This window comes from Dendrobium catenatum, unplaced genomic scaffold, assembly GCF_001605985.2.
Source record: "Dendrobium catenatum unplaced genomic scaffold, ASM160598v2 fragScaff_scaffold_621, whole genome shotgun sequence".
NCBI lineage: Eukaryota > Viridiplantae > Streptophyta > Magnoliopsida > Asparagales > Orchidaceae > Dendrobium > Dendrobium catenatum.
Window position 1 is genome coordinate 15,045,422 of NW_021319083.1, and position 26,461 is coordinate 15,071,882.

Consider the following 26,461-nt stretch of genomic DNA (forward strand, 5'->3'; position numbering starts at 1 on the left):
GGACGAATGCTCAAAGGAGGACTGAAAACGAACTCTGAAAACGTAAAAGGTTGAAAGATGATAGCTTTGATGAATGAAGAATAAAGAGAGCTATTTATAATATGCCATTATCTAAAAGAAACCTTCTGGAGTAGTACCTAATTTTAAAAATCATTATCATAGCTAATTAAATAAGCTTAAACACGCTTCTTAATTTTTTTTAAAAAAACTCATCATCATGGAACGAAAAATTATTTGGATGCTGTCCGGAGTCGAATCAGAGCGTGTCACGTCATCTTTTTGTTGTGTATAGCGGCTGTGTACTGGGTAACGTGGCACGCTCTGATTCGCTTTAGGACAATCCGGTGTCCGCAAAGAATAATCTCTCTCGTGGAAAAAGCCAGCGGCCATTGACATGGACCTAGTTAAAAAAATAATAATAATAAATAATGAAATGCCTTAATGGTTTTAATAAATATAAAAAAAATTTAAATCCATTTTTTTAAAAAGCAGAGATGGAAAGAGATAAATTAGATATTATTATAAATATTTATTTTTTTCCTCTTTTTTTTCGTTTTATTTGTTTTCTAAAAAATGAAAAATAAAAAAATAGAAATAATATTTTCCCATTTTTCTCTTGTTCATTTTTTTTTTCGTTTTTTACTTTTTTAGTTTTTTAATATTGAACTTTTGAGATATCTCATTTATTTATAAATATCTATTATGAGCAAAATATTTATATTTTATTTTATTTTTACAATCTCAAAATGAAAGAATGCTCTCTCTAAGTAGAATGATGTAAAGGCCGGAATTTTTAATTAGCATTTTGATGAATTCATTTATGGATGATTTCATTTTATAAGATGAATACTATTTCAATGTGTTGAACTATTATTTTCCTCTTACATATCGAAGCAGCTGGCGTTGAACTATTATTTTCCTCTTACATATCGAAGAAGCTGGCTAAATGAAGAAGCTGGCAAATCAATTTAGGCTCTCTCCTTTTTAGGACACCTATCTTAAAAAGCAATAAAAAAATTATTTTAGTCAAAAACAAATTGAAGTGTTCATCGAAATGATTAAATTTTTTTTAACTATTTTGAATAAATCATGATGATGATTATTGTTGCGGGCTAGAATATATGCGGCGATAGAGTTAAAATTTTTCGTCTCAACGTTGTACATGTAAGTAGCATACAAACAGAAGAAAAAGGAAACACCATAATTTTTACGTGGAAATCCTAGAAAAGGGAAAAACCATATGGTCACGCCTAGTTGAAATGATTCCACTAGTGTTTGAATAAATTACAAGTGACTAACCCGTCCCTAAAATTGAGGACGATTAGATTACAATAATCAACCGTTGGGTTGAAATCCAGTTGCGAATATAGATCGAAAATCCGGCGACGTTTGGAGGTTAGGTGAAAATCCGGCTTTAATTGTCGATCAGGCGGAAGTCTGGCGTTAGTCAGTGGTCGGGCTTCAGCGTCAATCAACGATCGGGCGGAAGTCCGGTGTCAGTTGGCGGCTGGGAGGAAGGTTTTATTTTTCCATTCTAAATATTTGGATGCCTGTCCAATGTTGTTGGCTTTACTGGTATCATGTGAATTTCCGTTTCCTTTCTCAAGGTCTCTCTATTGATATATATCTATTGTATTGATTAAGCTGAATGATATTCTGTTTGAGGTATAATGTTTGCAAAATTCTTACCTTGCAGGCAACTATTTTTATTATCAAGTAAATATTGTAATGTGTTTTAGTTGGAGTTTTTACATGTACATCAATTACTTGCTCTAGCTTCCTCGTCGTTTTGCACTCCTATATTGCAAGTGGTTGGAGGATCGTCTTTTTGGATGGAGGTGGATCTTTTTGGTGGCAAGATAGAGCTAAATGACTATACTTGGAGTTTACAATTTTGGGTGTTGGGTTCTTGCCGACCTTGCTAGACTAGGTTTCCTTGTAATTTGCTTAGTGGAGACCACTGGCTCGTAGGTGTTTTTTTGACTTTTTTTTTGTAGCTAAGTCGAGCAGTAGGGAGCTGGAGGTCCCCTTAAGAACCTTGTACAATTTTTTTCTCATTAATGCGTAGGCCCGTGGATGGGTTTTAACCAAATATATATATCCAAACGTTAGTGATTGTGTGAGTCTTGGCATTCACAATTTCTGAAAAGCTCCTCAACTAAGTGGTGCATAGCTTTGCCAGTTCTCATGCTTTAGCAGGCAGCATACGAGGTTTACTTAACTTACCTCATCTGTGATATGCATAGTATCACTACAGGAAAAACGCTGAAAACCGGCGGTTTTTTCCGGCAGTTAGTGTAAAATTACCGGCGGTTTTTTACGTTACCGGCGGTCTAACGGCGGTTTGGTAACCGCCGGTAAAAACGGCGTAGGAAACCAATTCCGACGGCTTTTTACCGGCGGTTTATTTTTGCGGCGGTTTTCCGGCGGCCCGTACCGCCGGTGACCACCGGAATTTTAACCGTCGGTCTTTCGGCGGTTCGGCCGCCGGTATTGTATGGAATACTCATTATTCAAGTGATGCTTGTGTTGGAGGCTATAATTGTGCCTGAAGCAACTTTAAGCATGCATGCAATGATATCATCCCCCACCTTATGGTTTGTAGAATGGCTTTAATCCAACAAGCACAGAGAATACTTATGCATGCGCAGCTACTGCTAGCCAGCCAACTTATTCGACACAGTAATTGAAGGAGAAAGTTGTTCTTCTAAAATCATCAATTCTAACAACATATTTTGAAATTTATTGCTCCTCATTCCAAAAAGAAAATAAAAATAAAAATGTCACAGTTCCTTTCAATTACTTGTTTGTGGACGAAATTAAGCACGCATGAGAAGTAAGGTAGAACAAGCATCTGCTCAACTATGCTATAAATAAATCTCCACCTCAAAGACTGTATCTCTTTTCATTACAGATACTTTTTTTTTTTGATATTTAGATCAATTAAGACAAACTCATACACACATAACATACGCAAGACTAGAACCTAAAATCTCTTGGTTGATAGTCAAAATTCGCAACTAAGATTTTGTTTGGAACAGCTTCCTTGCTGCTTCTTAAAGCAGCTTTTTAGTACAAAATTTTGAATTTATGTACTAAAAAGCTGCTCTAAGAAGCGATAAGAAAGCCGTCCCAAACGAAACTTAAGAGATCAAGAGGGCTGCGTTACCATCATGCATGGACGTTAAGAAGTAACGAAAAATAAAAAGTGGTATATATCTCATTAATGTCAACTAATTCTAATGTGATATATGTTAGTGCAGGTGGGAGATGTCAATAGGTGCGGGTGAGAAATATCAATGCCTGTAGTTATAAAACATTAAGACATTAAATGGGTTCATGCCCCAACGACCAAACTGTGAGGCGCTACAATTTATTAATTGTTGTAGTTGGCTTCGGTAGGTAGAAGCTAATAAGCACCTCAGCTCTACATTTATTTTTCGAAGGAAATTAGGTTTGATATTCTGGCCAAAATTTGACAAATATGAATAAAAAAAATTATATAGGTAAATAAAGATATTTGTCATAAAATATATGAAAAAAATAAAATAAATGCCACTAGAGAAAAATAGTAATATTGGATATGAATATCTGACCATGTTTTTTTTTTTTTTTTAAATTATTCTTCTACTTAAATGCCTCATCGCTCAAATTTACTGCTTATTTTCCTTTTGTGAATTAATTAGCTTTGCCATGAATGCCAATCCATAACAGGAGTGCCTAATTATTTAATGGAAGTTAATGGTGCAGGTATTGAAGGATGATAATCACGTGCTGCATGAAATGATGAGAAGAGGATATATTTATAAGGATTAGAAGAGATATGAAAGTCGCTTAAGAAATGAAGCTGGATTCTGAGTTTCTTAGACCTGCAACGTACCATATATATCCATAGTTACGAGTGAAAGAGATTTAGGTAGAGCTAGCTGATGGAGTATTAGCAACTAAAGTTTTAATTAACTGCTAGCTACGACAGAGATGGATGTATTAAAAACTGGCAAATGAAACTAAAGTAAAATATGAGCAGAGGGTGTTTTGTTTTGATGTAACAAATATAAAGAGGTTTGATACCTCATTAAAAATCATCTTGGTCGAGCATGAATCTTGTGGGACAATCTGAACTCTGATATCTAGCAAACTTACAGTCAAATTGAACATCTTGGCAAGTCGAACCCAAAAACATCAAAATTGGTATGATCCGAGCCCAAATGAACTCAAATCAATGGCTTAGGGTATATTTGGAAGCTTTAGGACATTAATTTGTTGACTAAATGGTATCTAAATATAGGATATCAAGTCAAAAATTGCTTTATTCTAACATAATTAGGGCATTTAAATGTTGAACAAATGCTCCATGATCAACAAAATCAGTATGGGTCATCTGATGGAGCACTCCGAATTTACACTGGGGGCTTAGACCTTTGAATTCTTAGACCCTGGACTAGATACTCAAGAGAATTCTAAGGCTTGAAAAATCATGGAGCTCCAACACTGTGCCACTGTGCCACCACCAGCAAACTCGCGCATTAACTAATCTGTCATTGTTGAACCTCTACCCGACCATCACCATTGGAACTTTGTTCAATAGCCACCAATAAGCCTTCGTCCGACCACCGTAACCCGCCGACCACAGTCCCTCTGACAACCATCTCTCACCAAATATGGTCCCTTCAACTAGCTACCATCGCTTGCCTACTACAGTTTCGCCGACCTCCTTTTCCTATCAACTATGATCCCTCCAACCTCAGTTGCCCACCGACTAAGATACATCCGACCACCATCTCCCACCGACAACAGTCCCTCTCACTTATGTCGCTCGTCAATTATGGTCCCTCCGAATTCCGTCGCTTGCAGACTACAGTCTAGCCTACATCTATCGCCCACCGATAACAGTCCCTCTGACCACCATTGCCTATCGACTACGATCGATCCATTTAACCATCGTCGCTCAACTACAGTCCTTTTTAGCACCATCATCCACTAACTAGCGCTGTCGAAATCAGAACAAGAGTTAGAATTGGATTTTGGGGTCGTCTCAAATATTAATTCCTCTAATGCTAACTACAAACCCTTTGAACATTTCAACCTAATTATGATCTTTTTGACCACCGTCTCCCACTAACTAAGGTTCCTTCCTTTGACCACCATCATTTTCCAATTACAACCAATTTGACTATTGTTGCTCAAATGCAGTCCTTCATATATCCATCACCCATGCACTGTCTACAATCCCACCGACCATAGTCATTTGACTATAATCCTCCTGACCTCCATCCCCGTCGCCTACGGTCCCTTCGACCACCATTGCCAAACTATAATCCTTCCAACCTTCGTAACTTGTCGACTACAATCCCTCTGAGCACCATAGCCCAACTAGAATACCTCCGACCTCCGTAGCCTAAATAAGGTCTTTCCAACGACAGTTGTCCATTAACTTTAGTCATTCTAATTAATCTCTATTGTCTGTTACTATCCTACCGACCAAATGAATATTTCAATATTCTCTTAAAAAATGCCCTCATGTCATTGGATTATTCCAGCTCAAACTATGTAATATGCTTGTGCATTTATTATATTGAGCCAATGCCTTTCTCCTAGTAATTTCATCATTTCTAATCAACAACAAATACTAGTAGATTCATTTCAACGGGGCAAGGCCCTATGATTTTTCTTCTTTTCAGGATTTTTTTGGTAAAAATTTTGGTGTCTCTTATGATTATTACATCCGTCGCTTTCATCTGTACATGTGTTGGATCTTCCTTCAAAGCTAAGACATTAAGCACTCCATCTCTTTACCGCCGCGAATGTTCCTACACGCAACAAGGTTGGGCTTCTTCTTTTTATATAATAAATTGTTAAGATGATATATATACTTTTTTCATGAAACAATTTGAAATGTCATTTTTTAAAAGCAATTTTTACATGACTCGTTTCTTGAAAAAAAAAAAAAAAATGTGAACAGGAGATATCAACTGTCTCAAAGCTAGTGAAAAACATTACTGGATGGGCCCTTAGTTCTGGAACTAAGTTCAAGAGCTATTAATATTGATATCAAGTGGATGAAAGTAAGTTTCTATATTTTAAATTCATTTTTTGAAAAAAGGGTTATTGGAGCAAAATTAACAAAATAAGTAATATATTATACAAAAAAATAATATAAATATGAAATAAAATGGATGATGATGATCCATTTACTCTTATAAGGGAGTGGAAAATGTAGCACTCTGACCCAAACAAGCAGAAACTAAATTCATAGAAAACAAGTAATACAGGACGAGGTGCTCACTAACAAGCATCGCTGAAAATCATTTCTAGGATTTAACCCCAACAAATTTCACGCTTTTTAGTCAAGACAAATATGCTCTTAGCCAACTAAGAATGAAATAGGAAGAGTAATTCAAGCATTTAAGATGAGTCTACACGCCACTTTAATGCTAGATCTGTCCAACTTTTAATGGTGTTTGATGAAGGACATTTAAGAACCCTATTTACTTTTCACGCCACCTCTTGCATGACCTTATCAATCAAAGGAGCGCGAACTAGCACTCATGAGCTTATTCCCTTTCTATAACTCACTCGTCAAAGTTCTCTTCTTCTCACATCCTCTTTTCTCTCTCACCTTTATATCCTTCTTGTGTGTGCATAATATAGGCAGCATAAGTGCTAAGGTGGAGCATGCATGGTGAAGAAGCTTCTTCTGAAAGCCAAGACAGAATTGCAAGTAGTGGAGGAGAAGAAGCGAAATACTACTAGAAGTAATACTGATCAGAGATTGTTTCCTTTGAGGATTATGGATCACCCAAATCTCTCTTTAGGTCCCTCCATGTCACAGGCTGATAGCAACAATAGCTCCTCTTGTAAATCAGAAGAAAATAATAGCAGAAAGAGGAAGCTGGCTAGCTGGGAGGAGCCCAGCACTCATCAATCTGGCATAGACTTTCACATCAATGATCCCCTTCCTATGGACTGGGAGCAGTGCCTAAACCTTCAAGTAAGGTCTCTACTTCTCTAGCTCTCTATCTCTCCCTCCATAATGGAAAATTATTATGTCCGGTGTCCAGATTCGTCCGGACACCAATTCAGATGCGCCACATCACCCAGAAACACCCAGGGGACATCACCCAGAAACACCCAGGGGCCTAGTGTATTCGGGTGACGTTGTCCGTCTGGATTGGTGTCTGGACGGTCCGATCACCGGACAGAATAATTCACCCTCCATAATATACGATATTTTTGTGGGAAACATATAAATTTGAAAAAATAAAACTATACTGATCATTAAATTTACAAAAAAAAGTGTTATGCAATCAGATAAAATATCTTAAACTTTTCTAATTTCCACTGTTTGTTTTCCAATTAAATCTTATTTTTCTATGGCAGTCTGGAAGGATATACTACCTAAATAGAAAAACTCTGACTAAGAGCTGGGTGAGACCGAAAGAGCAGAACTTAGACTTGGAGCTCAATATCTCAACTCCTTCAACTTCAACAAGTTTCAGAAAGAGAATCTGCCAAAACTTGGAGGAGGAGGTAAAGAAACCAAGTAGCTCTAGTAATGGCAGCAGCAGCATGGTTGCCATTGTCTGCTTTAATTGCCACCTTCTGGTAATGCTATACCGTTCATCGCCCTCCTGCCCAAACTGCAAGTATATGCACTCACTGCCAAAGAAGATGGAGACTGTGAAGTCCTTCGAAACCCTAAGCCTCCTTCATTAAGTTAAGTATCTGGTTAGTAGCTATCTGTCGAGCTGTAATCAAGAATGAAAAAGCAGAAAAGGAGTGGTTGTTTATACTATCTATATATGTAACCATTAAATGTAAGTGTTTTGCCGTACGTGCACTACATGGATGTATTTTGCTGTGTCAATGAAGTTGAAATCAGACAAGATTAGAATTGCCATGAAATCTCATGATATTTACAATATTAAGAAATATTTAGAATTAGAAAATAATTAAATATAATTATATCATTGTTGCGTCCTGGAGTATTCGCGGCGGTAGAGAAATATTTAGTTTAACGTCTTAGCGTTGTACGAAAATCCGGCACGCAATCAGATAAGAAGAGAGGATCTAGCATTTATGAGACACCAAGATTTTTACGTGGAAAACCCCTGTAAAAGGGGGAAAAACCACGGGGCCTAGCCCAGTTTGAACGAATCCACTAGTATTTGCAGTCGATTACAAATGAGGCCCTTCCTTGGGAAAACAGCGCTTCGGGTCCTTGATTCGGACTCATTTGGGCTCGGATTGGGTTGATCTTGGTGTTGTTGGGTTTGTATTTCCGAGACGCTCAGTTTGACTACAAGCTCGCTGAAATCGGAGTTCGGGTGCTCCCGGAATTAATTTTTGAAGTTTCCAACTAGCTTTTGCCTTGAGATTCGTGCCCGATCAAGTTAATTTTGTGATGCCGTATCAATCATAAATTAATTTTATGTTGAAAAATTAAATGACTTATAAGATTAAATATTTATATGTATAAATTATAATATCCTGTAAAATTTTGATTCCACTTGTGTCTTCATCACAAGTATGGGGCCTACTCTCTGGATTTAGTTACTGTTGCTTAGCAACTCAGAGGTAGGGATATTCCTAAGCGTTCGTATCCAAGAACTTACTGGGAACACCTCCCTATGCTGATGCACTTGCTTTGCAGGCACTTCTACAGTTCTCAAAGAGTAAGCTTTATTTGTTTAGTTTTTTAATGTTAAGTCGTGTATCATGAGTATTTTATATTGCAAGCGAAGTGCAGTTCTCAACAATTATGACATTAAATGCACTACAGTCTTTAGATCAACATCATTGTAATTAAAAAATGATAGAGTTAAATCAGAATCATTTGATATTTATCGGCAGTGTTGAAATCACTATTAATTACACAACTCTCCTTGGCCTATTGGTTGAGAGCTAAGGATTCCAACTAAGAGGTCTAAGGTTCGAGTCTCTGTGTATGCGTTGTGTGTGTGAGTTTGTCTTAAATGGACTAAATGTCCCAAAAAAAAAAATCACTATTAATTTGAGTTTAAGTTTAATTAATTAATTGAGTTTGAATTTGAATTTGAGCTTTAGTCACCGATATAAGCTAGCTATTTAATTATAGAAAATAGAAAATAATTATGATTCAAATATTTTTTTTAATAACATGCTAAAAAATGATTAAAAAAAATAAATAAAGCATTATTTAATATAAGATAATGAAATATAATTTTTTAAATAATTTTAATAATTTTATAGTTAAAATTTTGAATATTAACATATTTTAAGTATATTTTATATTTTATATTGATATTTTTAAACGAGTTAATTTGCAAGTTAACGCATCGAGTAAGGGCTGACTCAAGTTTGACTCATTAGTATATTAAGTTTAGCACATGAGTTATTTATCGAGTCTAGCCTGAGCTGGCTCACGAGTTGATTTGACTCACTTACCCCCCTATTAGCAGTAATCTCACCAATGTCGTTAAGATTATTACCCTAGGGTTTGATAGATCTTAATTAAGTGCTTCTCTCTTCTATCTGTTTTGCGTTGTATTTGATATTTGTCTGAAGTTTGCATATCTCTCATCTCCACACCTCAACCCTAGCTTCCTCTTTCTAATCGATCTTACCTAAAATCCATAAAATAAGCTCTTCTCTTTCATATTCCAAATCTATGATATCTCCTACCTACACTATGGCTACCACAGCTATAGATCCAAACATATCATAAGATGCTACATATATAAGTCTAGCTGATTCAATCAGAGCTTCGCCAGAAATTAATTGGATTCAAGGCTAATAGGATAGTTAGTTATTAAAAGTCACCATCGAAAACTAAACTCAACGCCAAGTTCGAGTCTTTTATTTTTGTTTGATCTAAGGCACTCCGCCTCAAAGCTAAGACTACTCTTTCGAGATATTTTCCCAAAGAACCTGTCTTGGTGCTCATCAAAACTCGGCAAGCTCATGTAAAGTCAATAGGTTACCTCACACCGAGTCATCCTTACTTGAGTCAATATATGCTCTCTCAAATACCTATAGATAAGAGAAATTTATATAACAACAAAAATTTGATAAGCTTTCTATATATAATTTTACTTGTATTGCTTAAATATAACTTTTAAATTTTTTTTTAGGGGAAACACAAATGGGCCTACGCGTTGATATAAATTCAAATTACAAGTCCTTAAAGGGATTTTCAGCCTTCTAAAGCTCAAAGAGCTACAATCACTCAAAAAGAAAATAAAACCTAAAGGCCGAAAAACCCTATCTATGCAAAATACAATAATACCTAGCAACAATCTATGGCGATAAGAAAATGCCCAAAAATTAGAAAGATCAACAGTATAAGCAATGAAACCCATCTTTCTGGCAAAAACTTCCTCAAGGTGGAAGCAACCTGCAAAAGTAAATAGCTGAAAAACTAAACAAGGAAAAAATAGTAAACGGTTTAACGAAGCAGCTAATCCCGAGATCCAAAATTCCTTCCCAGACAATTCCTCCAGCAATTCCACCTGAACAGAGACAAACAACCTCCAGTGGCAACAAAAATCAGCTCCAGGTAGCATAAACAACCATCAGCAATAGAAAACGAAAGACAAAATGAGTAACAGGAAAATAACACTAAAAAGAACGAGAATATAAGGCATACCCAATTTTTTCAATCTAACTAAACCTTTCAGCTGTTGAGGAAGATTAATGCTCGAAAATTCTTTCATACCATTAATGAGGCAACCTTTCTTGGCTAAAAAATTAGCACACGCGTTACCTTCGCGAAAAATATGAACTAAAGTGCAGTTTAAACCCTCCATCAAAATTTTGATTTTCCTCAAAATATAAATAAATTTAGGATAACACATAATATTTTTGTTCAACAACTGGATAAGGCTCAAAGCATCCAATTCAATGACAACATTTGTAACCTTGATTTTGTAGCATAATTCCAACCCATAGGATAAACCCCTCATTTCCGCATAAATAACTTTACAGTGATTTAAAGAAGAGGCATAGGCAGAAATCACATCACCGTTATAATTATGAAGAATACCTCCCATTCCAGCAACATCAGAACCCACCGAACCATCTGTGTTCAATTTGACAAAAGGCAAACACGGTTTCAACCATCTAACAACTTTCTCCCTATTTCTAAACTCAACAGAGTCAAGAGTAAAACCGAAATAATGAGCCAAAAAATTGCAGTTTTTAAAGTTCTTACCATAAATTATATTAGCCGCATACAGCTGACTGACTTTGTAATTAATATTATCAATAATCCTCAAAGCATCCATACGAATACCCTCATGTTTAGCTTCATTTCTAGCTTTCCACAAATACCAAAAAATAAGGATGGGAATTAAATTGTAAATATGACCTTTCGCTTTAAGCATCCACAGATCCAGCATTTTAGAGATATCATCCTGCATAATACTGCTGTCTTTATGAGCAATGCCAATAAAATGCAACCAAACATTCTTAGCAATCAAACCATTAACAAAAACATGATCCAATGTTTCCCTATCATAGCAACACTGACATTTGGAAGGAATACTCAAGCCTTTTCTCATCAGTAACTCATCAACAGGAATAAAATTTCTTATAACTCTCCAAGTCAAAATAGAATAAGAAAGAGGAATAGTATTATGCTAGATAGCCGAGAAAATAACAGAATGACTTTGTTTGATACGAAAACTGTCCCAGGCAATTTTAAGACTAAAATTGTCACGCCCCAAGATCTAACTTGGAAAGAATGTCAATCTATTTCTCAAACAATTTACCAGAGTTATCTAAAACCTTCAATTAGCCCCCACCTTTTTAGGAATTAAAACAATATTCGTAGCAGAAAAAAACTTAGGGTAAGGGGTACCATTAAAAAAGTCTCTAACAGCATCTAAAACATCAAGCTTGATAATATTCCAAGAGTGCACAAAACATTTAGTGGTAAAGCCATCAGGACCCGCAGTAGAATCGATATTCATATCATTAATGGTGTTCCACACTTCCTCCTCAGACGGAGTTTTAATTAACATATCATTATCAGCATCACTAATGCACTTAGGAACAATGAAAGGATTAGAAATAGAAGTAGTAGTAAAGTCCTTATTAAAACTTTGTTTAAAATAATCCACACCAGAAACAAAAATATCCTCTTCTTTTTCAAAAATAACACCTCATTCTCCCATGATTTTAAAAATACGATTTTGAGCTCTTTTCTTATTCGCTAAAGTATGAAAAAACTTAGTATTTCTATCCCCCTCAACAATCAAATTAGAAGCAGCTTTTTGCTTCCAATAAATCTCCTCTTGTTCTTGCAAAATAGCAAGATTATTTTTAGCATTGTGAAGAGCATAATTACTATCATTACTCTGATTTTACATATAAGTATTCTCTAATTCCATCACCTCCTTCTCGGCTTCTTTAATGTTAGCAAAAATATTCTTAAAAACATTTTTATTCCACCACCTTAAAACTTGCTTCAATCTGTTCAATTTAGCCCACAATCTATGCATACCCACAATGTCATTATTCGGAGCAATGGGAGCAGACCAATTAAAATTAATAACATTGCTAAAATCTTTATGAGATAACCACATGTTCTGAAAAAGAAAATTAGAAGGGACAGTATTACGATTAGTATTGATACACAAAAGTAAAGGAGCATGGTCAGAAGTAGATCTACTTAAATGTTCCACATGAGATAAAGGAAAAGTATTAAGCCATTCATTATTAAATAAAATTCTATCCAGTCTTTGCCAAAAATAAATATAACTTTTCAATTAACATTGTACATATGCACAAATATACAAATTTGATGTCAAGAGGTAAGTTTGACTTATCGAATATTTTACTCATGTTTTATTTTTTTTATAATCTATTAGAATTTTTATCACTAGATTTTTTTCGATCATTTCTCTTATTTCTTAGTCAAATTTGGATCTAACATTAAACATATTAATTCCCCTCTCTTCCCTCCTCTAGTTAATCCTCTCTTCTTGAGGCTCTTCTCAAAAGTTATTCTATCTTGGACCATAGAGCATTAATGCATGCTTTATCATCATCTACATATAATGTTACATTCTGTCACGACCCAACCCGACCGGGACGGATCCCGCTCGCATCGGGTCTTTATCATCATCTACATATAATGTTACATTCAACTTGAAAAGGTTGATTATTTCCTAAATGAAAGAGTGATGTCTTCTCACTATATTATTCCAACAATATGGAAGAAAAGGTATCATTCTTCAAGCAAATCTTAATATTGCAGAAAAAAATAGAAGATGGCCTTAGTTGAATATGCAATCACTAAGTGACCTTATTATGGTTCTCTCCTATTGGCTATAAAAATTTTGGAAGCTTTGGGATCCTCTTGAGCTTCTCATTTGTTGAAGATGTCTTTCTATTTAAATTTGTATGCTTAGATGATTATAATTTGATATGGAATGTTGGTTATATATATATATCAGTCAACCATAAACCAATTATGTTTAAGAAATGACCATAGGGCTTTTTTGTCAATCAAAAAGATTTTAATGAACCCTTTTATGAGCTAAGTTTTTAAATTTTCTTTTTGTTGTTGAAATGAAAGGGACTCTCAAAAGTGAAGAGAAAGACAGGTGTTCCTTAGCTATTAATAATCTTACCACAAGTTGATCTTGTTTTAACCATTTTCATAAGAATCTATATACAAATCAATCCTTCCGTATTATATTCTTCTTGATTAAACTTTTACATGAAGTTCATTATGATTAGAATCCTAGTGCTTGAAAAAAATGTGATTGCCTTGCTCATGCATGTGGATCTTCATGCCCTTCTTGCCTCCTAAGAATATCAATTCTAGCTTCAGAGATATGATTCGTAATAAATCCCATTCAAGAAAGCCTATAAATCACTCAAATAATCTCATTCACTACTCATATGCTTAGGTCCTAGATCTTCCCATTCATCTCCTTAGCATCTCAATGAACAAAAGCTATCCCTCATTATCCCTCCCTTATCAATACAAACTTCCAATAATAACTCATACTTTACAATAGCTCTACCAAGTCTCCTACTCTTCACAATAATAACTCATACTCTTCAAAACTCCTAATATGTTACCTAATTACCTCTACAACAACTCATTGGTCTTCTACCAAAAATTGCCCCATATCATTGACAATAATTCTTACGTACTATCACAATACCAAATAGAGATAGTGATATAAATCAGCATATTACATTATGTACCATATAGTTGGCATATAGATGCTCACTCTCATATTTTCTTTGGATATAATTTTGCAATGCAAATTTTTTGAAATATGATTCTTGAGCATAACTTTTTCATGTTTGAGTTTTGATTTCTGCAAGTTTTTTAAGCCAATTCCATCCATAACAATTGTTTTATCACGAGGCTTTTACTTCTTTTAGTGAAATTTATAGTACATAATATTTTGTGGCAATATAAAAACAACGTTAAAAAAAGTGGATGATTCAAATTTTAATATTATAATGCTAATGGTAGAACCATGGTGGAATTTAAAATCAGCAAATGGAAAAACTCTAAAGACTGGTCATTCATCTTTAAGCAATTCTACAACTTTTTAGGCATTCCTGTAAATATATTATTGTAGTGGTTAATGATTAAGAATTCTTCAATTCATTCTACTTTCTTCTAATTATTTTATTTGGGGTCTAACTCTTTTTTTTTTTTTTGCTTTGTAGTTGTAGTTTTGGATGATGGATTTGTTGAGTTGTGATTTTGGTTTATAGCACTATTCTTTTGCTCATATTCTATAATATAACACATATTGGTAGATATTTAGGAATGAATTCTTTGAATGTTTCAAGGCTTATCCTATGCTAAGGAATACTAAATTTAAGACATAGGACATTCTACATGCGTTCAAAACAATTTGCTCACCCCTTTGGTACACTACAGGAAAATGCGTTGAATCCATCGATAATAATCAAAATACGCCGCATAAAAAATATGAGATTTTTGGCATATTTCTTACGTAAAATGCTCCGACGGTAATTCAAACGTCGGAAAATCAACACCTGCAAATTGCTTTTGATAGAAATATATCCGGCGGATTTTCTGATGAAATACCGGTGAAAAGATAGGAGAAGCCTATGCCTTTTTTGGTGTTGTATTCAGGCGTAATATTCGTCGATATTTCTGAATGAAAAGCTACACCAGAAATACCAGTGGATAATCCGCCGCCTAAAAAATCCCATCCTATTACCAACATGCATTACCATCACAATATCTGCCATAAGTAATGGTGCAAAAGTTCGCTGGAAATGTCATCATATCGTATTACCGACAACATTTTCGGCGAAAAATCCACCATAAACCTATAACATAAACAAAAAAATAACCTTTCACCTTTTGAAACTGATTTCTATAATTAAACCTACATTAAAAAAATAAAACACTATATACATTCATACATCCACTTTTGATCAAGAACATCACCAATTACATTATTAAATATAAATATATACGCAATAACATCAACAAGAAAGGTATCATCAACAAATATCTAATAATAAAAAAGTCAAGATGTCCAAACAATAAATAACTTGACATGTTAAAAAACACATAAATACAAATGTCCAAATAAAATAAATAAATAATAATTACTCTGATTTAGTCTCCTCAACTGATGCTGTACTCCTCCCACTACTCATCTGCTTCCTCGTCTTTTATATTTGCTCTAACATTTGAGCTTGTTGCATCTGTATCTGCTGTTGCATCTCCAGCTGTTATTGCTGCATTTGCATATGCTGCTGGTGCATCTATATTTGTCAGCAGCTTGTGCCTTCCTTACCTGTTCTAGCTCGGTTGTAAGGGCATCTATCTGTTGGGTATATAAAGACTCCTGTGAATTAATTGAGAAACTGGAGCCACCAAATGTCTGTCCCTCATATGTATAGGCTTACGAGCTGATCCACCAGAAGAACATTCACCTAATACAACTTAGCTCTCTCGAAATCGTGTATACTCATCCTATGAAAGTTAAAAAAAATTAAGCAATTTATATATAACATCACAAAAATTAAACTTATATACATACATAGGCTTTCCTCGCAGACTCATCAATCCATTGTTGGTCCTTCTGCCGCTTGTGGGTATGACTATGCAATTCAACAGGTGTCAGTTTTCTACCCAGCACTTCTTTTTATAACAGACATATATTAGTATTATTGTTAAAGTAAATTATTCAAATATTTTAAAATTCCTTACCAAACATCTTTTGTGCTCAATATGTAGAACAAAACTCTCAGTATAATATAGCCTACATATAATATGAAAATATTATATAATGTTTTAATATTTATTGAAGAAAAATGCAAAGAGTCTTAACCTGCTCGGAAGGCCATCATTTTAAGTGACCAAACCATCCAAGGCAACTCTTTTTAATCTTATCTTCCACCGGAGCTGCTCCAACCTTCTCACATATATGCTATTTTCATATCCTATCTATAATCAAGTATGCCCAATGCATTTATCTATATCCACACAACAACACTCAATGCATTCTTCTACTTCCACCATCCAACTTGAATTCTATAAATAATATCCCCATCTATTTCACCATAAATAGATCAATGATATTAAAAACGTGTACTTTTATTAATTACTTCATTTCTCAAAGTCACAATCCCTCAACTATATCTATTACTACTAAAAATACACTCTATATATTAAATTTTTGATCAATTTAAGTGAAAACCTTTAGACTCTAAGGTTGACCTGCATAATTCAAGTTTACCTTCAACTCCCTCTCTACTATTATCAATTATAAGAATAATATCATTAGCAAAAGCATAAACCAAGGTACAATATTCTCTTGCAAATATCTAGTGAGAACACCCATAACTAAAACCAATGGCAAACACGAACATACATTTTCTTGCAAATGTCTAGTGAGAACTTCCATAACAAAAACAAATTAAAAGCATACATAAAGATACATTCTCTTATAAATGTCTAGTGAGAACATCCATCACAAAAGCAAAATCATGCTAAGATTCATTCTCTTGAAAATGTCTAGTGAGAACATTAATAACAAAACCCAAAGGCATACACCAAGATACATTCTCTTGCAAATGTCCAGTGAGAACATCCAAACTCAAGGTCATGAGATAATACCTTCTCTTACCGGTGGTGTTCGGGGCTGCTTTTGGCGAAAGTCAGCAAGGGTTCGGTCCGGGCAGCTCTCGGACATGAGGAAGAAATGCTCCCCGGTTTGGTTGTGGCAGCTCTTGGACAACTTCGATAATTTAGGTATGCTCCCAAAACATGGAGCTACATTTAGTTTATCATCTTGAGATAATGATTGATGTACTTGTCCTTGCTAGCCCTTCAATGCTGGTCACCTCTTCACTTGTTGATATTATCATTGAGAAAACACCTCAACTTTATCCTACTTCTGATCATAACAATGATATTTAATTTTATCTCCACACATTTCTAACTCTAATGGGAGCATTCATAGTGTTTTCTCTCTCATGGTTAAGAGATTTCATGTTCTTTATATCAGAAGGGACATGAATCAGAAAAAATCTTTCGGCACTCATCTTTATTCATTTGGTTCTAGATCAATAAATTTTATATTTTTTTATGCTGCTGTAATTTTTCCTTCTTTTTTTTCTCTGCTATTTTTTTATAATTATTCTGGTTGTATTCATTTAAACCATTTATCTATTTTGTAATATTTCTTGTGTAGGTTATCCATTGATAAGTTTTTTGACATAATTTTTGTGATGGTCATAAGCAGCAAGTTGTTCTGCGCTATGCTATGGTTTCGACCTTATCTGCCTCATCCTTCCTTTTCCCTGCCTTTTGGGTGATCGGACTTCTCTGCTTTCAGAGTTAGAGTAATTTTAACAGTAAAAATAAGCCTCGTTAAATTTGATAATTAAGAGCCTCGGGTAGGAGCTTTTCTAGAGGTTTTGAATAGTACTATTTTGTTATATTTGAATTAAAATTGAGTAATTTTATTTTGGTGACAAAAATGCATATGAATGTTACTTTCCTTTCAATGATGTTTTGGATAATTACGAGTTCATCTATTTGCATTTAATTATCAAATGTGATGTGGTTAAAAGTTATGATTACTTTTTTTTTTTTCTTGTTTTTATTTCTTTTAAAGTTTCTTTTAGCTTTTCCTTTTATTAAGAGTAATATAGTAACTAGCTTTAATTATAGATTTTTGGCTTTTATTGATAGCTAAGGGTTTGTTTGTGATAGCTTTCTGGTTGCTTTGTTTTTCAATTACAATTTCATTTGGCTACTAATTTCTTGTTATTTTCTCACTATTTACAACAATTTATGTAATGAAAAATTATATTTTATAACTAAATTAGCTATATTGTTTTCCCCACAATAATTTTATAATCAGTTTTATAAAATATTGCAGCCGTTTCAAATTGATCCTAAGCCTTATGGGCAATAGATTTCATGTTTAACCTGCTTGAGAAGGATTTCCCTGCTCTAAGGATGGATTTTCCCTTATCTAGTGTAGAGGTAGTGGGAGAAAAAGCCATACTGAGGCCCAAGATCTCACCAAAATTACTTTGCCTTATGCCCAAGGCCCTTTCCCTTGAAACTGAGAGCAGTTCAAGGCCTCCTGGATCTCACAAACTTCAGTCTAATTATCCAATAACACCACCAAAGCAGATTATCTGTTTTTCAATTTCTTTTCTATCCTTTAAGTCCAATCTTTCTTATGAACATTTAACTATTATTTGCCATTTTGTGCATAAGTACAGGAGGCAACAGTGTTCTATCTCACACAGATTACATATAGGGAATTTTCTTTGATAAAAATGTTTCTCGAAGTTGTTCTTTATAATTTATCAAATGATATGCAAGCAGACTTCTCTATCGTGAACTCCACTTTCTCTGCAATAGGGGCAGTAATCTTTTACTGATTTTAATCCTAACCTTACATTGTTAACAAGCTATCATCACAGCCCTTTAGTTCTAACACAATTCTGCAATAAATATAGCTTTTTCCCTTGCTGTTATATATATATGGAAATACGCTAACTATTACGTAATGTAAGGAAATACTATGAATCATAGTTGCCACAGTTCATAAAATTCCTTGGTTCCTGTTTCAGCTTCTATCTTCAAACTGTTAGTTTTCTGTTTTTTCTTCTCACTCTTCCTCTCTATTCTTCCGCCATTCAACGATGGCAACTTCAGCAACCTCTACAACAGATCCCTCCATCCCCTTGCAATCGGATCAGCATGACTCAGTCGAGTCCCCCATCCCCGCCTTATAATTTCTTATGTCCAATATCAAAAGCAGAGTCCACACCCAACTCAGCATTAACAACTATCCCATATAGAGATTGCAAATCTTGAAAATCTTTTCAGCCAACATTTTTGACAGCTATCTAATAGGTTCGACTATCTGTTCTTCTAAGCAAATGGTTTCAGCTATGGATGATATTACACTAAATCCTGCTTTTAATATATGATAATTTTTTGATCAAAATCTATCCGCTGCTCTCTACTCCTCTTGCTCCATCTTACCTAATATTCTCATTCTCTTCACTTGTCATAAAATTTGGCTCACCCTGGAGAAACGTCTTCAACCTACAATCGAGTTATTCTACTCTAGAAGGAACTCCACAACATAACCACGAAGGATCTCATAATGTCCCATTACCTTTCTTCAATCAAATCACCGGTCAATAATATTGTAGCCATCGGTTCCAATGTTGATCATGAGGACATTTTTGTTTACATCATAAATGATTTACCTCCATCCTACTACGCCTTCAACACTAGAATTCTAATCATACTCACCCTAATCAGCCTTGATGATGTTTATTCGCTACTATGCAATGAGGAGATCAATTTAAACAATGGCATTTCCAAAACTCTTTCCTCCACTAATCCTACCATGGCCCTTGCTGTGCCCAGTGGACATTTCCCTAAATTTTGGAAGGCTTTTTGTGCTAGTAGAGATCTCAACTCCCTTATCTCACATAGATGACAGGTCTCTAATTACCGTTGCCCCATCTACCAAAATTTCTCCAAGGTCGGTCATATTATTGTAAATTGTTGGCTTTGCTGAGATCTCCAATATAGGGCTACACCATCTGCATCCACTGACTTATTTTCTAATATGCAACCCTCACTTAAGCCATAGTTTCTCAACTCTGGAGCTTTAACTCATCGAGATCTTCAACACCTTTATCTCTCTACACCTAACACTGGTTCATATTCAAATACCATTGGTGATGGCTCCTCTTTGTCCATCTCCAATAAGGGACAAGGTCTTCTCCCCACTCATTGTCACCATAAGGTACTTCCAATAATATTCTTCATGTCCCTTCTCTCTCTCTCACAACTTGCTATCTATACAAAAATCAACCTCTAATAATAACTGCTCCATTTCTTTTGATGCCACTTGTTTTCAAATTAAGGATATCCAAACTAATCATTTACTTCTCCAAGGTCTAGCTCTAATTGTCTCTATCCTCTTCCATTTGTCACCCTGATCACCTCTCTTACAGCCCTATCAACTCAACTCAACACACTTGCTCTTTGGTATGCACATCTTGGTCTTTTATACATTCCTTCGTTCTTGCTTCACTTGCACAGCTTCTCAACATATCTTTTAATTCCTCTGCTTTAGTTCAACATTGTTCTTGTAGTGTGGCCAAGAGTCACAAGCTTTCTTTTCCTAATAAAAGTTGTGTTGCATTTAGGCCTTTAGAATTTATTCACTTAGATGTATGGGGATCATCATCCGTCGCCTCGTTTAATGGATACAAATACTATGTCATTTTTTTTTTGAATGATTTCCAAATGTTTTCTTGGTTGTTTTCGATTCATAGCAAGGCTGAAACCTCACACAAGTTTATATATTTTGTTGCTATAATAAAAAATTTTCTTTCAATCTAAAATTAAATTTCTAAGATTTTATGATCATGCCAAATATACCTCATGATCCCCAAAACTTTCCCTTCTCTCATGGCATAACACACCAATTCAACAGTCCATACACTCCCAAATAAAATGGCATTGCTCAACGTGAACACATTCTTCTCATTGAAGCCACTCTTACACTTCTTCGTGCTTGCAATCTTCCCACCTGCTTCTGGCTCGAGGCTCTATCCAATTCATCTTCCAACTTTTGTACAAAATCCCTCCTTATACTCTTCTCAAAAATTTCAGTTGCTTATGATTTTCTTGGATGCAACCATTAGCTACTCACAAACTCGCTCATTGCTCGTCTAATGTCTCTTTCTAGTCTATTCCTCTTCTCACAAAGGCTACCCCTATTACAATTTACTTACTATAAATTCTTATTTAATTTCTCTTAATATTGTCTTTCACAAAGCATAGTTTCCATACAAACTAATTCCAAACACGACTTCTCTTCGGCTCTTCCTATCCATTTCTCCACACAGCCTCCTCCATTCAGCTTGCTTTCTACTACCACTATATCTTCTTTCCAAACTCTAACAAATACTCCCATACTCAATCCATCTTGTTCACACTGGCAAACCTCTCATCCACCCCTGCATCCCCATCACTTTTCATGACACCACCAACTAACTCTACTTCAGCTCCTAGCTCCTCTGAACTTTCTCATAACATCCACCATATGATCACACTTGCTTCAAAATAGGCAACCTTAGGCCAAAAACTATCTTCACACTTTTTTTCCAAACCTCACTACTCCTCACCCTATAACTTCATTCTACCAAGCTCCAAATTTTTGGAATGGCCTCAAGCTATGTATGTAGAATTCACTGCTCTCTAGTGACAAGACTCTTTGTCTTTGGTTCCTACACATCTCGACCATAGCATTCTTGGGTGTTATTGGGCATATACAAACAAATTAAATCTCAATGGAACAATTGAGCATCACAAACCTTGCTTAGTCACCCAAGGTTTCAAACAAAAATACAGTGTCATTTACTTAAAGAAATTTAGCCCTATTACTAAAATGTCTTTAATCCATCTTATCTTAGCTATTATTAGAACAATAGCTACATAATTGTAAATAATCATATATGTCCGCATATGTAGCGGTAACTACCTGTATCTAAAACTATATATAGCTGTAAGCTGTAATAAGAAGACTTAAGTTTTCTCATTTCTTGCTTACGGTTCTGCATACACGCTCTCTGTAATTCGTTCATCTCGTCTTCTTTCTCAAGACTTTCTACATGGTATCAGATATGGATTAAGATCCAGGGCATTCCATGGCTTCGTCTTCTTCTACTCAGCATTCCGATAATACGGAAACAGCAATGTCGGAAACCACCGACACAACCTTCAACCTGAAGTTCGTGCTTGCAAATCTCAAGAACTTCGTCCAGAATTCGCTTACTACTGAGAACTACTCGGTATGGCGATCGCAAATTGCAAAGATCTGTCGCGCAAACGGCTTCGAGTCGTTTCTTGATTCGAACAGTCCAGTGCCGGTAAAATTCATATCCAAACCTGATGGTACTTCTGCTTTGAATCCAGCCTTCACGAAATGGATTCTTGTCGATCAGAATTTATCTGCGGCAATTTGCTCGACTATTTCTGCGTCTCTTCTTCCTTATGTCTTAAATCTTGAATCCACCGCCTCCATTTGGAACACTCTTGAAACGAGGTTTCAATCGACAAACCAGTCTCGCGTCATTCAGCTTAAGAATGAACTCTACCATCTCTCGCTCAAGAACTCAACTATGATCCAATATCTCACAGAGATTAAGTCCATAGTTGATAAGATTGCAGCGGCTGGATCGCAGATTGAACCGGAGGATATTATCCTTCACATTATCAACGGGTTACCCAACTCTTATCAATCGTTCAAGACTTACATAAGGACAATGACCACTCCTCTGAGTCTGGATCAGCTTTACCCTCTCCTCATAAGTGAAGAAATTCACTTGGCAAATGACTTGGCAAGACACAGTGCGAATGAAGATCAACCGGTGGCACTGTACACAAATCGCGGCAGGACCAAAAGATCCCGTGGCCGGGGACAACAACAATTTCCGCATTCAGCCAAAGAAACGACGTACAGTGCTCCAGTCACTTGTCAAATTTGTCTCAAGAAAGGTCACAGTGCAATGGAATGTTGGCATCGCCTAAATGAGCAGTACACGCCCAGAATTTCCAAACCAGCCAACAAAGCACTCATTGCCGGCTCACAAGGGACATACAATGACTGGGATCTTGATTCCGGTAAGTCTTCTCATATGACGAAGTCACTGGACAACATGTCGATCTCTCATCCTTACACTGGTTCAGACAGCATCACCATAGGTGACGGGAGTTCGGTCAGCATTGCCAATTCTGGCAACGGTCTGCTACCGACTCCCACTCGTAAGCTTAAGCTCTCCAATATTTTACATCTCCTTTCTTGCAATATAATCTTGTTTCTATTTCCAAACTAACCAAGGATAATAACCTTGCAATTACCTTTGATCCTCATGGCTATTAGTTAAAGGATCTGACGACTCAACAAATTATTCTGCAAGGCCCGTGCTGTAATGGTCTCTACTCCATTCGGCAACCTGCAGATCCGCCCAGCAATTGTGCTCTTTCTTCTACAACTGACGGTGTCTCATTGTGGCATGATCGGTTGGGCCACCCCAACCACAACACTACTGCTAGGATAGCATCTAATAACAAGCATCTTAGGATAGAATTACATAAATCTTGTTGTCAAATCTGTAATGTTTCTAAGCATCATAGACTGCCTTTTGAAAAACGATCTAAAAAGACAACGTCGATTCTTGAAATTGTGCATTCTGATGTATGGGGACCGGCCCCAACGCTCTCACACTCTGGTTTTCTTTACTACGTTATTTTTGTTGATGATCATTCTCGTTTTACGTGGCTATTTCCAATGCGATATAAATCGGATGTATTTTCTATTTTTATAAATTTTAAAACAAAAGTTGAGAAACTAACATCGTGTAAGATAAAATGTTTGCGTACAGATGGCAGAGGAGAATATTGCAATAAGTCGCTCAAACAGTTTCTTTACACACATGGTATACATCATCAGATGTCGTGTCCGTATACTCCAGAACAAAATGGAGTCGCGGAACGAAAACACAGGCATCTTATTGAAACGACCAGGACGCTACTTCACCGTGCATCTGCTCCTTATATATATTGGCCAGATGCAGTTCTTACATCTACTTATCTTATAAATCGCATGCCGTCTTCCACAACTAACAACGTCTCTCCATTTGAAATTTTCCATAAAAGCAAACCTGACTATGATCATTTACGTATCTTCGGGTGTGCGTGTTTTCCGTTGATTCCAACCCAGTTCAGACACAAGCTCCAAAATACAGCGCACAAATCCATTTTCATAGGATACTCGGATCAATATAAAGGATACAAATGTCTTGATCCTGTGTCGAACAAGGTGGTCATTTCTAGACATGTTAAATTTGACGAATCAAGTTTTCCGTTTGCCAGTAACATGAACCCTTCCACCAAGCAATCAGAGAACATACCTCCTCTGTTTCTTACACCTGCGTCGGTACAAGCATATAATAAACCACAGCATGATCCCATTCCATCAGCACCTGTACAGAACGTCTCAAACAATACCAATTCAATAGACTCACCCCCTCAACTACACACTGAACCGGTTACATCAGCTGCCCCTATCTCTATCAATCAGGCAACGACATCGGTTCATCCTATGATAACTAGACAACTTACAGGTTCTCTTAAATCTTTATCTCGATTGAATTTAATTCATAATCAATCTGTATCTCAGCATCCTGCAGATCCATCGAACTACACTGAAGCAAACAAACATCAGGAATGGAGGAAAGCCATGGCATCTGAATTTTTTGCATTACAACAGCAAGGAACATGGAGTCTTGTGCCGCCTCCTCCAAACGCCTCGGTACTAGGATGTCGATGGACATACCGTACAAAACTCCACGCCGATGGGTCAATTGCCAGATATAAGGCCAGGCTGGTCGCGCAAGGCAATCACCAAGAGTATGGGTTGGACTACACGGAGACATTTAGTCCAGTGGCTAAACTTCCGACAATTAGGATCCTGCTCGCCATAGCTATACATCATGATTGGTCGGTTCAGCAACTAGATGTTGCGAATGCTTTTCTTCACGGAAAACTACAAGAAATAGTGTACATGGCACAACCAAAAGGGTTTGTGGATGCTATCAACCCGGATTATGTATGTCACTTACATAAGGCCATCTATGGTCTTAAACAAGCACCACGGCAGTGGTACAACACTCTAACGACACATCTAGTATCTATGGGATTTAAACATAGTTTATCTGATCTGTCGCTCCTCACACTTCGGCAAGACACATCACAAGTTCATCTACTCGTATATGTGGATGACATCCTCATAACCGGCGACAATAAGACTCTAATCAGCAACATCATCCAACAGCTTCATCAACATTTCAATATGAAACAACTGGGTGAAGTTCACTCTTTCTTGGGTATTCAAATTGAACGAAATCCTAATAAATTTTTTCTTTCTCAACAGAATTATGCGGCATCTATTCTGCAAGTCGCTCAACTTAGTGAATGCAAATCCCTGGCGAACCCAACTTGTACAAAGCTGCCCTCTAATTTTTCTGCAGATTCAATTCTCGGTGATCCATCTATATACCGAAGAATTATAGGATCTCTCCAATATCTTACACTTACAAGACCTGATATCTCCTATAGTGTTAATCTACTTTCACAACATATGCATCAACCGTTACCTCAACATATCTATCTACTCAAACGTTTATTACGTTACATTAGAGGTACTATTAACTATGGTATTCCAATTACTAAATCTAACTTAATCTTGTCTTCCTTTTCAGATGCAGATTGGGCAGGCGATCCAACATCACGCAAATCAACCTCCGGATATTGCTAATTCCTCGGAGATACGCTTATATCTTGGACAGTGAAGAAACAGACGACGGTAGCACGCTCATCTACTGAGTCGGAATACCGGGCTCTAGCCGCACTCACGACGGATGTTGTCTGGCTGCGACGAGTCCTCACAGATTTCGGTATTCAACAATCGGCACCAACTGACTTATATTGCGACAACACATCCGCCATAGCTCTGGCTAATAATCCCGTGTTCAATGCTCGCACAAAACAGATCGAAATAGACCATCGATTTGTTCGTGATCACATTCATCAGAACACGATTCGGCTGCTTCCAATTAATACGATTGATCAGCCAGCCGATATTTTCACCAAATCCCTCTCTACACAGAGGTTTCAGCAACTAAGAACCAAACTGAGTGTCACTCCTAGACCCAACAGTTTGACGGGGGATATTAGAACAATAGCTACATAATTGTAAATAATCATATATGTCTGCATATGTAGCGGTAACTACCTGTATCTAAAACTATATATAGCTGTAAGCTGTAATAAGAAGAATTAAGTTTTCTCATTTCTTGCTTACGGTTCTGCATACACGCTCTCTGTAATTCGTTCATCTCGTCTTCT

General features: G+C 36.1%; 1 protein-coding gene across 1 annotated transcript; it reads left to right on the plus strand.

The window, feature by feature from the left end:
- Positions 1 to 6,583: 6,583 nt before the first annotated feature.
- Positions 6,584 to 7,885, plus strand: LOC110093871. Its single transcript, XM_020818897.2, has 2 exons — positions 6,584 to 6,991; positions 7,381 to 7,885. Exons 1-2 carry the CDS (start codon positions 6,680 to 6,682, stop codon positions 7,714 to 7,716), a joined length of 648 nt encoding a protein of 215 aa, XP_020674556.1. The 5' UTR covers positions 6,584 to 6,679; the 3' UTR covers positions 7,717 to 7,885.
- Positions 7,886 to 26,461: the final 18,576 nt, after the last annotated feature.